This window comes from Panthera uncia, chromosome E3 (assembly GCF_023721935.1).
Source record: "Panthera uncia isolate 11264 chromosome E3, Puncia_PCG_1.0, whole genome shotgun sequence".
Classification (NCBI taxonomy): Eukaryota; Metazoa; Chordata; class Mammalia; order Carnivora; family Felidae; genus Panthera; species Panthera uncia.
The window spans coordinates 9453821-9466215 of record NC_064815.1 but is presented as its reverse complement, the minus strand read 5'-3'; the positions used below and the strand labels follow the sequence as shown (position 1 = coordinate 9466215).

General features: G+C 40.6%; 1 protein-coding gene across 2 annotated transcripts in view; it reads left to right on the top strand.

Annotated features, from left to right (window-relative positions):
• TMC7 (transmembrane channel like 7) overlaps positions 1-12395 on the top strand; it is a 56377-nt gene that overhangs the window by 40234 nt on the left and 3748 nt on the right. For both annotated transcript variants that reach the window (XR_007459504.1, XM_049638336.1), the window contains exons 12-14: positions 719-905; positions 2869-2999; positions 9242-9397. Coding sequence is in view for 1 of the 2 variants with exons in the window: in XM_049638336.1 (XP_049494293.1) it covers positions 719-905; positions 2869-2999; positions 9242-9397 (474 nt within the window). In the remaining variant the exon portion in view is untranslated. The remainder of the gene's footprint in view (positions 1-718; positions 906-2868; positions 3000-9241; positions 9398-12395) is intronic.

Genomic DNA, 12395 nt, shown 5'->3' with positions numbered 1-12395 from the left:
TTTTTTAATGTTTGTTGCATTTTTGAGAGAGAGAGAAAGAGAGAGGGAGAGAGAACATGAGCAGGGGAGGAGCAGAGAGAGAGAGAGGAAGACACAGAATCCGAAACAGGCTCCAGGCTCTGAGCTGTCAGCACAGAGCCTGATGCAGGGCTCGAACTCACGAATCATGAGATTGTGACCTGAGCCGAAGTCAGTACTTAACTGACTGAGCCACACAGGCGCCCCTGTTTCCAGTATTTTTGCTAACACGTGGCAATCCACAGTGAACAACTATGTGTGTTAGTCACAGGCCCCTGCTTCTGGGGTTTCCGTGAGAAGATTCTAGGATTCCAGGAAGCGGTTATGCTAAGTGGTAGGATTCTTATAAGCCATTTTCTGTGTGAATGCACATTACTTTTTGAGCCGAGTGGCAAGCCAGAACACAGAGACTGCCATTAATGGTCACCACAACCTGGTGCGGTAGGTTGTGTTATAATTCCCCTACATTCCATATGAGGAAATGAACCTCATCTAACCTTATCTGGCTGGTAAACTGTAGATCTGAGATTCAGACTCTGGTCTCAATGATTCCAGAGTTCACGGTCTTCTGCATCTAAACATATGACTAACCAGTTTCCATGAGAAATGTATGTGGAAATAGCCGTGATTTGGAGGACATGGTTCTGTGGCCTTGGCAGGTACTGGCAATCCAGGTGAGAAATTGTCCTGTTGTTTCCAGGCTCCTGGTGACCTACTGTTCTTCTTGGAAACTGGTTCAGTGCTGGGGACAGCAGGAATTTGCCATTCCTGATAATGTTCTGGGGATTGTTTATGGGCAAACCATTTGCTGGATTGGAGCCTTTTTCTCCCCTCTTCTCCCTGCAATTGCAACCTTGAAACTCATTATCATCTTTTATGTGAAAGAGGTAAGGAGAAGGTTGGGCAGGGGGCTGATATTCTGGACCATTCTTGACCTTGCAAGGCATTCGGCAGTCGTGTGCCTGGAACCTATCCACGTCCCATCAGATGTATTAAAACTACATTCCTAATTTGATACATATTTTTATTCTGGAAAAAAAAGACTTTGAGTGGATTTCCACATTTTTATAATTTTGAGAGTCTTAAGATTTTTTTTTTTTTTTTTTTTTTGCTCCTGTGATTTAAATGTTGTTTTTGTAGGTAACCATCTAAAAGTTGAGTTGTAATTGATCCATCAGTTGGTAGTGGCACATCTGGTGATGTTTAACAAAGCATTTATTAAAGTTTTGTCATTTTCTGTTTGGATGTTGGAGGCATTGTATTTATTTTCAGGTGTCAGTTATTTGTGTAGCTCCTTGATGGGCTCACGGGAAGTAAGTATTGTGTCTGAACTAAGTGCTGAATGGGTAGAGTGGCCCTGCAGATGACTGACTGATCTGGGCTTCATTACTGAGCTTCTTTTATTATTGTTGTTATTATTATTATTATTATTATAGAAGCAATAGATGCTCAATATTAAACATTTAAACAATGCAGATATGTATACAGTAACTTTCATCCCTTCTTCCAGAGGTGCCATCTACTAATAAGCCCCACACTTATTAATTACCTATTATGCCAAGCCCTGAGGATTCAGAAATGGAAATAATAATTATAATATTAATATTCATAATGACAGTAATCATAATGATAAGAATACCATGTACTCCCCTGCCCTGCTGAACACTTTCCATAGGCTATCATATAATGCTTATACACATCTTTTGAAGTAGGTACTGACGTTAATCATATTTTATAAATCAGGAAGCTGAAGTTCAGAGAGGTTAAGTAACTGGTCCGAGGTCACATAGCTTATAAGTGACTCCAGGTTTACTTCACTCAAGACCTAAGCTATTTAATCCTTAGGTAAGCAGAGCCTTGAATTGAGCCTACCCAGATGTTTTGGCCTTTGAAGAATGTTCTGATGCTTTCATTTGGAAACTTCAATTGGTTGAAGTAACCGAAGGAGAGGTGGATGTGAGAAAACATATAGGAACTTGTTCCCTTTCCAGAAAGTATTGGTTACCCAGTGCTTTCCCGGTGTGTAGCCCAGTAAAGATATGTGGGAGTAACGGAATAGGTCAGGGGCGCATGGCTGATACAGGCCTGACCAGCTAGCCACCCCCAAACAGGACACCGGGGGTCCCTAGTACTCTTTGCCGTCTGGCTCAGAAGATTTTCTGGCTTCTGCTGAAGTCAGAACGGCTTGCTGCTCCCTCCTAGTAATGTATTTTTTAAAAATATTAAGGGGAAATCTTATGCCTATTGCTATACCTTTCACCCCCTTTCCACTTGATATTTCCACAAGTCTTTTTGGCCCTGATGGAGATATTTGTTTTTAATATACAGGAGAAATAAATGCTTATAAAAAATTCATGTAATGAATTGTATGTTCTCATGGATCCATTTAACACATATTTAAAGTCCTGTAAAGTTTTTTAAAAACTTAAATGAGATCATACAGCACAGAGTTCTGAAATCTGCCCTTTCATTTCATAGTACTGTCAGGGCAGGACGCAAAGCCCATATCCTTTCTACCGGCTCAGGGTATTCCATTGTGTGGATGCACTTTAACCTTTAAGTGACCCCTGTCGATAGCTCTTTCATTGCTTCCAGTTACTCCCTGATATCAGTAACTATAGCAGTAAACATCCATATACGTGAACTTTGGCCCATTTATTCTATTTTCTCATCAAGATGAATTTCCCAGCGTTGGGGTCTGTATTAAACATGTTTCATTTTCATCTGTATTGCTGACTACCCTCTAGAAAAGTGGCATCAGTTTACATTCCCCTGGAATGCATGAATGTGCTCATTTACCTTCAAGGAAGCTATGCTCTTACTTTTTTCTCTTTCTTTCTCTCCCCTTAGATAAGTCTTCTTTACACCTGCCGGCCCTCCCCAAGGCAGTTCAGAGCATCCAATTCTAATTTCTTCTTCCTGTTGGTGTTGCTGATAGGGCTGTGTTTGGCAATAATACCTCTGACGATCAGCATGGCACGGTAAATATGATTTTGTTTTCGAGAACATTTCCTTGCTTCTTGACATGTTCCTCTTTTTTTTTTTTTTATTTAAAAAAATTTTTTTTTCAACGTTTTTTATTTATTTTTGGGACAGAGAGAGACAGAGCATGAACGGGGGAGGGGCAGAGAGAGAGGGAGACACAGAATCGGAATCAGGCTCCAGGCTCTGAGCCATCAGCCCAGAGCCTGACGCGGGGCTCGAACTCACGGACCGCGAGATCGTGACCTGGCTGAAGTCGGACGCTTAACCGACTGCGCCACCCAGGCGCCCCAGACATGTTCCTCTTTTATATCAAAGGGTCCATTGTGTTCTTTATTGGTTTTCCAAATTCATGGCGTTCCACCTGCAGAAGTCAGTAAGTCACTCCTGGTTTAGCCAGGCCCATCGTTGTTTTGGAATCTCTCTCTGGATGCTGGAATGTCTTGGTCCACTTCCAGAACTTTGGCTGGCTGTGTTGCCAGTGTTTTAGAGTACTGGTTGGGTCTCCTCCCCCACTCCCTTTTCCTAGGACCTCTCTGCTGGTATCCTTTTGGATTATTTCTTTGTTTCTGATTACAAAAATAATACATCTTCATTATAGAAGAATTTGGAGTATCTTCATTGTGACAGGCACTGGGCTCGGTGCTAGGAGTATGGAGACGATTCAGACATGGCACAAGGAATGTTGAGTCTAGTGTAGAATTTGGTAGGAGCAGAAATGCTTAAGACTAGGGATCAGAAGTTGAGTGTTCAGACCCCAGTGACCCTACTCCTTAAGAGTATAACCATTTATACCAAAGGCCAACAAACATTTTCTGTAAAGAGGAATCCTAAATATTTAGGCTTTGTGGCCATATGGTGTTGGTAGCAACTGTTCAACCCTCCTGTGGCATCACGAAAACAGCTGTAGACAGTATACAAACTAATGGGCATGACTTATTCCAACAAAACTTTACTTATAAAAAACAGATGGTGGGCCACATTTGACACTAGGGCTATAGTTTACCAGTCTCTCTGACTTATATTCTCATGGAATTCCATTTCTTCATCTTTCAATTAAAATCCTTGAACTTTTCTGTCTCTCAGATTTTATTTTTTAACCAATTTGACTGTATATCTTTATTGTTTTTTTATTATAGTAATAGATGTTATGTATAAAAAAACTGTACACAAGGGTGTAAATGAAAGAGAAACAAATTTCCCATTATCCTCCCTTAGTTGCACTCCACCAAGGTAACCACTATGAATATTTTAATATTAATATTTAATATTAATTATTCAGTATATTAATATAAATATATTACTTCCAGAAATTCATATGAACACATTTATTTTTTAAAATATTTTTAATTTAAAATCATTAACATTAAAAATTAATTAATTTAAAATTAAATTAATTTAAAATTATTAAAATATTAAGTTTTAATTATTTGATATATTAATAAATATATTTATTACAACCCGAAATTCATATGAACACCCTTTATTTTAAAAAATATTTTTAATTTAGGGGTGCCTGGGTGGCTCAGTTGGTTGAGCATCCGACTTCAGGTCGGGTCATGATCTCACGGTTCATGGGTTCCAGCCCCGCATCGGGCTCTGTGGTGACAGTTCAGAGCCTGGAGCCTGCTTCGTTCAGATTCTGTGTCTCCCTCTCTCTCTGCCCCTCCCCTGCTCACACTCTGTCTCTCAAAAATAAATAAATGTTAAAAAAAATTTAACAAAATATTTTTAATTTAAAATCATTAAAGTTTTTTAATGATTTTAGATTTTAAAATTAATTAAATTAATTTAAAAGTATTAAAATATTAAAATTTAATTGTTTAATGTATTAATAAATATTAATATATTTATTACTTCCAGAAAGTCATATGCACACTATTTATTTTTATTTATTTATTTTTTCCTTCTTTATTTTATTTATTTTTTTTAATATGAAATTTATTGTCAAATTGGTTTCCATACAACACCCAGTGCTCATCCCAACAGGTACCCTCCTCAATACCCATAGCCCATCCTCCCCTCCCTCCCACCCCCAATCAACCATCAGTTTGTTCTCAGTTTTTAAGAGTCTCTTATGATTTGGCTCCCTCCCTCTCTAACCCTTTTTTTTTTTTCTTCCCCTCCCCCATGGTCTTCTGTTAAGTTTCTCAGGATCCACATAAGAGTGAAAACATATGGTATCTGTCTTTCTCTGTATGACTTATTTCACTTAGCATAACACTCTCCAATTCCATCCACATTGCTACAAAAGACCATATTTTATTCTTTCTTATTGCCACGTAGTATTCCATTGTGTATATAAACCACAATTTCTTTATCCATTCATCAATTGATGGACATTTAGGCTCTTTCCATAATTTGGCTATTGTTGAAAGTGCTGCTATAAACATTGGGGTACAAGTGCCCTCTGCATCAACACTCCTGTATCCCTTGGGTAAATTCCCAGCAGTGTTATTGCTGGATTATAGGATGGATATATTTTTAATTTTTTGAGGAACCTCCACACTGCTTTCCAGAGCGGCTGCACCAGTTTGCATTCCCACCAACAGTGCAAGAGGGTTCCCGTTTCTCCACATCCTCGCCAGCATCTATAGTCCCCTGATTTGTTCATTTTAGCCACTCTGACTGGCGTGAGGTGATATCTGAGTGTGGTTTTGATTTGTATTTCCCTGATGAGGAGCGACATTGAGCATCTTTTCATGTGCCTGTTGGCCATCTGGATGTCTTCTTTAGGGAAGTGTCTATTTATGTTTTCTGCCCATTTCTTCACTGGATTATTTGTTTTTCGGGTGGGGAGCTTGGTGAGTTCTTTATAGATTTTGGATACTAGCCCTTTGTTTGATATGTCATTGCAAATATCTTTTCCCATTCCGTCGGTTGCCTTTTAGTTTTGTTGGTTGTTTCCTTTGCAGTGAAGAAGATTTTTATCTTCATGAGGTCCCAGTAGTTCATTTTTGCTTTTTAATTCCCTTGCCTTTGGGGATGTGTCAAGTAAGAAATTGCTGCAGCTGAGGTCAGAGAGGTTTTTCCCTGCTTTCTCCTCTAGGGTTTTGATGGTTTCCTGTCTCACATTCAGGCCCTTTATCTATTTTGAGTTTATTTTTGTGAATGGTGTAAGGAGGTGGTCTAGTTTCAATCTTCTGCATGTTGCTGTCCAGTTCTCCCAGCACCATTTGTTAAAGAGACTGTCTTTTTTCCATTGGATGTTCTTTCCTGCTTTGTCAAAGGTTAGTTGGCCATACTTCTGTGGGTCTAATTCTGGGGTTTCTATTCTATTCCATTGGTCTATGTGTCTGTTTTTGTGCCAATACTATGCTGTTTTGATGATTACAGCTTTATAGTAGAGGCTAAAGTCTGGGATTGTGATGCCTCCCGCTTTGGTCTTCTTCAAAATTACTTTGGCTATTCGGGGTCTTTTGTGGTTCCGTACAAATTTTAGGATTGCTTCTTCTAGCTTCAAGAAGAATTCTGGTGCAATTTTGATTGGGATTGCATTGAATGTGTAGATAGCTTTGGGTAGTATTGACATTTTTTTTTTTTAATGTTTATTTATTTTTGAGACAGAGAGAGACAGAGCATGAACAGGGGAGGGTCAGAGAGAGGGAGACACAGAATCCGAAACAGCCTCCAGGCTCTGAGCTGTCAGCACAGAGCCCGACGCGGGGCTTGAACTCACGGACCGCGAGATCATGACCTGAGCCGAAGTCGGCCGCTTAACCGACTGAGCCACCCAGGCACCCCAACATTTTAACAATATTTATTCTTCCAATCCATGAGCACGGAATGTTTTTCTATTTCTTTATATCTTCTTCAATTTCCTTCATAAGCTTTCTATAGTCTTCAGCATACAGATCTTTTACATCTTTGGTTAGGTTTATTCCTAGGTATTTTATGATTCTTGATGCAATTGTGAATGGGTCCATTTCTTTATTTGTCTTCCTGTTGCTTCATTATTAGTGTATAAGAATGCAACTGATTTCTGTACATTGATTTTGTATCCTGCGACTTTGCTGAATTCATGTCTCAGTTCTAGCAGACTTTTGGTGGAGTCTGTCGGGTTTTCCATGTATAATATCATGTCATCTGCAAAAAGTGAAAGCTTGACTTCATCTTTGCCAATTTTGATGCCTTTGATTTCCTTTTGTTGTTTGATTGCTGATGCTAGAACTTCCGACACTATGTTAGACAACAGCGGTGAGTGGATGGTGGCTTATTTTTTTAGCTTAATTTTATGATGTGCCCTTTTCCATGCCAGCACATACAGAACTCTCTCATTCCTTTCAAATGATTTTTAGCTTTGATTTTTTAATATAATAAGTAAATATGTATAATATATAATATAAAATATATAAAATATAAAGTTCTACAAAGTATGTAATAAATATGTTTACATCCCACAGAATTTAAATAACATAAGAATATATGATGGAAAAAATTAATTTTCCAATCCTGTTTCCCAACTATTTTCTGTATGGGAGCCAGTCATTTTACATCTCAATGTCTCTTTCAGTGGTTTTTTTTAGTGTTCTCTTTTATTTTTTTATTTTTTATTTAAAAAAATTTTTTTTTATGTTTATTTATTTCTGAGACAGAAAGAGACAGAGTGCGAGTGGGGGAGGGGCAGAGAGAGAGAGAGAGACGCAGAATCCGAAGCAGGCTCCAGGCCTGAGCTGTCAGCACAGAGCCCGACACGGGGCTCGAACTCACAAACTGTGAGATCATGACCTGAGCTGAAGTCAGTGGCTCAACCGACTGAGCCACCCAGGCGCCCCTAGTGTTCTTTTTTATGAATGGATCATAAATTGTTCATCCATTGCCTTAAACAATAGTTAGGTTGCTTCCAAGAATGTTTTTTTATCCATAAAAATAGGGCTACAGTGGAAAAGCTCATACACAGAAATTAATTCTTTTAGGCCTTAATTACAGATTTTTTGCATTGAATTTTATTTAGTTTTTATTTAGGTTTTTGTTTTGAAAAATTTCAAATGTGTAGAAAAGTTAAAAAAAATAGCAGTAATGGAGGTTCACATACCCATCAACTGGATGTCCCAGTTGTTAGCATTTTGCTACATTTGTTTTATCTCTCTCTATGCATATGCTTTTTGTGGGTGTGGTGACCTATTTGAAATTGTTATAGGCACCATGACATATGTAAATAATAACCTCAGCCACCCCCATTTTGAGATCTGGGGGTGCACAGAAGATATGAGCTAAATACTTGATTGTGCAGCTCCTAAAAATAAGGGTATATTCTCCTCCTCATGCATCTGCAATAACATCACATCTCAGAAAATGAATACTGTCTTATTCTTGCCATTTTCAAATTTCTCCAATTGTCCCCAATAGTCTTTTAGAGCCTTATTTTTATATTTAAAATTTTTTTGTGTGTATTTATTTTTGAGAGAGACAGAGAGAGAGCAAGCATGAGTGGGGGAGGGGCAGAGAGAGAGGGAGACACAGAATCCTAAGCAGGCTCCAGGCTCTGAGCTGTCAGCATAGAGCCTGATGTGGGGCTTGAACCCACGAACTGTAAGATCATGACCTGAACCGACGTCAGACGCCCAACCGACTAAGCCACCCACGTGCCTCTATAGCCTTTTTTAAAAATGAGGATCTATCTATCCGGGGTGCCAGGGTGGCTCAGTTGGTTGCGTGTCCAACTCTTGATTTCAGCTCAGGTCATGAGATCAAGCTCCATGTGGGGCTCCACACTGAGCATGGAGCTTGCTTGGAATTCTCTCTCTCTTTCTCTCTCTCTCTCTCTCTCCCCCTCTGCTCCTCTCCCCAACTCATACACTCTCTAAAATAAAGTTAAAAAAATTTTTTTTAAATAAAATAACATGAGGATCTTTCGAGTTTTACCCATTGCTTTCATTGCCATGTCTCCTTACTCTCCTTTAATCTTTAATTCTTTGAAGAGTCCACAACTGTTTCCTCCCCTCCAAACTGAGAGATTGGTGCACAAAATCACTACCACCTTCTGGATCTATTTGATTGCTGTCTTACAGTGTCATTTAACTTGCTCTTCTGTGCTACATTTCCTGTACACTGGAAGTCAGTCTACAGATTAGATGGAATTTCAGGGTCAGCATTTTTGTCCAGAATATTCCAGAAGGCCCATAAGATTGGGCTGTTCCTCACAGGTCGCTGGATGACAAAACCTGCGGCCAGGTGGAGGAGTGACACTCAGCCTGTGCCGCATGCCTCACCCTGAGCCCCTTGGTCTGTGTCCCGGCAGCGTCCCTTCCTCAAAAGCCTGTGGGCCGTTCACCAACTTCAACACCACCTGGGAGGTGGTCCCCAAGACAGTGAGCACCTTTCCCAGCTCACTGCAGTCCCTGGTCCATGGCGTCACCTCGGAAGCCTTTGCAGTGCCTTTCTTCATGATCATCTGGTGAGTAAGAACCGCTTAGACCCTTGCGAGGATTCTCCATTGAGACATGTGGACTCCTCTCCACTGGGAAATGGAAGCCCACCTGTTACGCTTGATAAGTCACTAAACCTCTGTGAGCCTCATTTTCCCATCTCTAAAATGGGCATAATAATAGTGATTCTTAAAGAGGGTCGTTGAGCGGGTTCATTAAGATCCTGCAGGTGAAGCCCTGAGCCCAATGCCTGACATAAATCCAATGAACTTTGTCGATTAATATTACTGATTATTCACAAAATCACTGGCTCTTTGATAAAGTAAATTATTACTGGGCAGAGAGAAGAGCACCAGGTTAGACACATGCACTTGAACCCTGGCTCTACTGCTTCTAAGTAGTCTGTGTCCTTTCTGCGCCTCCATTTCCTCACCTGGAAAATGGGGATAAGAATGGCACATACCTTATAGGGTTGTGACATGAAGGAAATGTGGTTAATGATGTAAAATGCTGGTGCGCCTGGGTGGCTCAGTCGGTTAAGTGTCCGACTTCAGCTCAGGTTGTGATCTCACAGTTCGTGAGTTTGAGGCCCGTGTCATCGGGCTCTGTGCTGACAGCTCAGAGCCCGGAGCCTGCTTCGGATTCTGTATCTCCCACTCTCTGCCCCTTCCTCCCTCCCTCCCTCCCTCTCTCTCTCTATCTCTCTCTCTCTCTCTCTCTCAAAAATAAACATTAAAAAATTTTTTTAATGTAAAATGCATTTTTATTTTATTTTTTTAAATTTTTTAAAATTTTTTTAATGTTTATTATTTTTTTTTAATTTTTTTTTTCAACGTTTTTTATTTATTTTTGGGACAGAGAGAGACAGAGCATGAACGGGGGAGGGGCAGAGAGAGAGGGAGACACAGAATCGGAAACAGGCTCCAGGCTCCGAGCCATCAGCCCAGAGCCTGACGCGGGGCTCGAACTCACGGACCGCGAGATCGTGACCTGGCTGAAGTCAGACGCTTAACCGACTGCGCCACCCAGGCGCCCCAATTTTTTTAATGTTTATTTATTTTTGAGAGACAGAGAGCGAGAGAGTGAGAGAGAGCATGTGTGGAGGAGGGGCAGAGAGAGAGAGGGAGACACAGAATCTGAAGCAGGCTCCAGGCTCTGAGCTGTCAGCACAGAGCCCTACGTGGGGATCAAACTCGTGACCACAAGATCATGACCTGAGCTGTAGTCAGACGCTTAACCAACTGAGCCCCCCAGGCACCCCTAAAATGCATTTTTAAATGTAAAATGCCAGCAGAGGACCTGGCCCTTAGTAAAGGCTCAGTAAATGACAGGTGTTATATGTCAGGGTGACAAGAGTCATTGCTGCATAGTGATTGATTTTGCGTGTTAAAGTAATTCTAATCACAAATGTACATTGAGGGCTTACTGTGTGGTGGCCATTGTTCTAATCACAGTCTTACAGTCTGTCTTCGTTATTCATAGATCTCAAGGTGTTTTTTTTTTGTATTGTGAATATGCCTACTTGCTAAAATATTTTACAACCCCCAAAATCAATTTCAAACCATCAGTTTCATGGTCATTTGTGGACTTGCACAGGGTAGCAAAAAATTTGAGTCACCCAAAGGGCATTGTCTTAGTCTGTTTGGTCTGCTATAACAAAATATCATAGACTAGGTGGCTTATAACAACAGAAATTTATTTCTTACAGTTCTGAAGACTGGGAGTCCAAGATCAGCATGATTAGGGGAGAGCCCTCTTCTGGCTTACAGACTTCTGGTGTCCTCACATAGCAGAAGGGCTGAACTAGCTCTCTAGGGTCCCTTTTATCAGGGCACTAATGCCATTTGTGAGGGACCTAATCACCTCCCGGAGGTCCCACCTTCTCATGCCATCACCTTGGGATTAGGATTTCAGCGTACGGATTTTGCGGGCACACATTCAGACCATAGCATGCATGTAAACAGCTGAGGTCAAACAAGGCAATAAGCCTGCTATCTTCTTTCCGCTTTCGTACTACAAATGTCTTTGGTGACCTATTTAGTGCCATGTTTCTTGCATTTTGTGCTTTTGGTGGCTCATTTCCCAGTATAAAACCGTCCCAAGCGTAGTGCTGAAGTGCTTCTCATGTTCCTAAGTGCAAAGAGGCTGAGATATGCCTTACAAAGAAAATCTGTATGTTAGATAAGCTTCATTCAGGCATGGGTTATGGTACTGTTGACACCGAGTTCAGAGTTAAGGAATCAACAATAATGGTAACTAAATTATCTTTAAACAGAAGCAAGATTACGTATTGATAGCTGATTTGCTCAATGAATAAGAAACATAAGGTATTGATCAGTTGACAAAAATGTTGTGACCAGTGACTCAAGGAACCTCCCCTTGTATTTCCCCTAGGGCCATTGGTTCAGAATTCACTAATCAGGTGTTCCTAGAAGCTTTATAGAATAGAACTACCACAAATAACTAGAATTGATTGTAGCTGGTATGTATTAACTGTAATGAATGAAATCATCGCAATTTACCCCATGATAGAGATATTCTTACAGTAAAACCCCACCCAATGAAGGAAGTGAGCTTCAGAAATGTATTTGTTAAAGGCATGATACCTTTGATGAGATTAACAACATGGTTTGGGGGAGCTGTGCAGACAACCAGCCTGGAATTCTGAGGACCCCAGGATGCAGAGACTCCTGGCCCCGTGCATTTACTCCAGCTGTCATTTGGTTGACGCCATCTGGTGGCGATTACCTGATCTGGCCATTCTTGTCCTGTGGCCATGGTATCTTCTAGAAGAGTTTCATTGATATCAGTGTTTCCAGTGGCCCTCATTTCCTCAGCCCTATCTGGGGAGATTGGACAGGAAACCACCTCCCCTTCATGGAATGGAATGAGTTGCCTACTCTTTTCCTGGGGGCTTGCTCTCCACTCCACTTGCCCCTCACCTCAAAGACAGTCATTTCACTCACCCCACTTTGAGATCTGGGACTACATGGAAGATAGGAGCTAATTGCCAGTTGCTTTTATTCA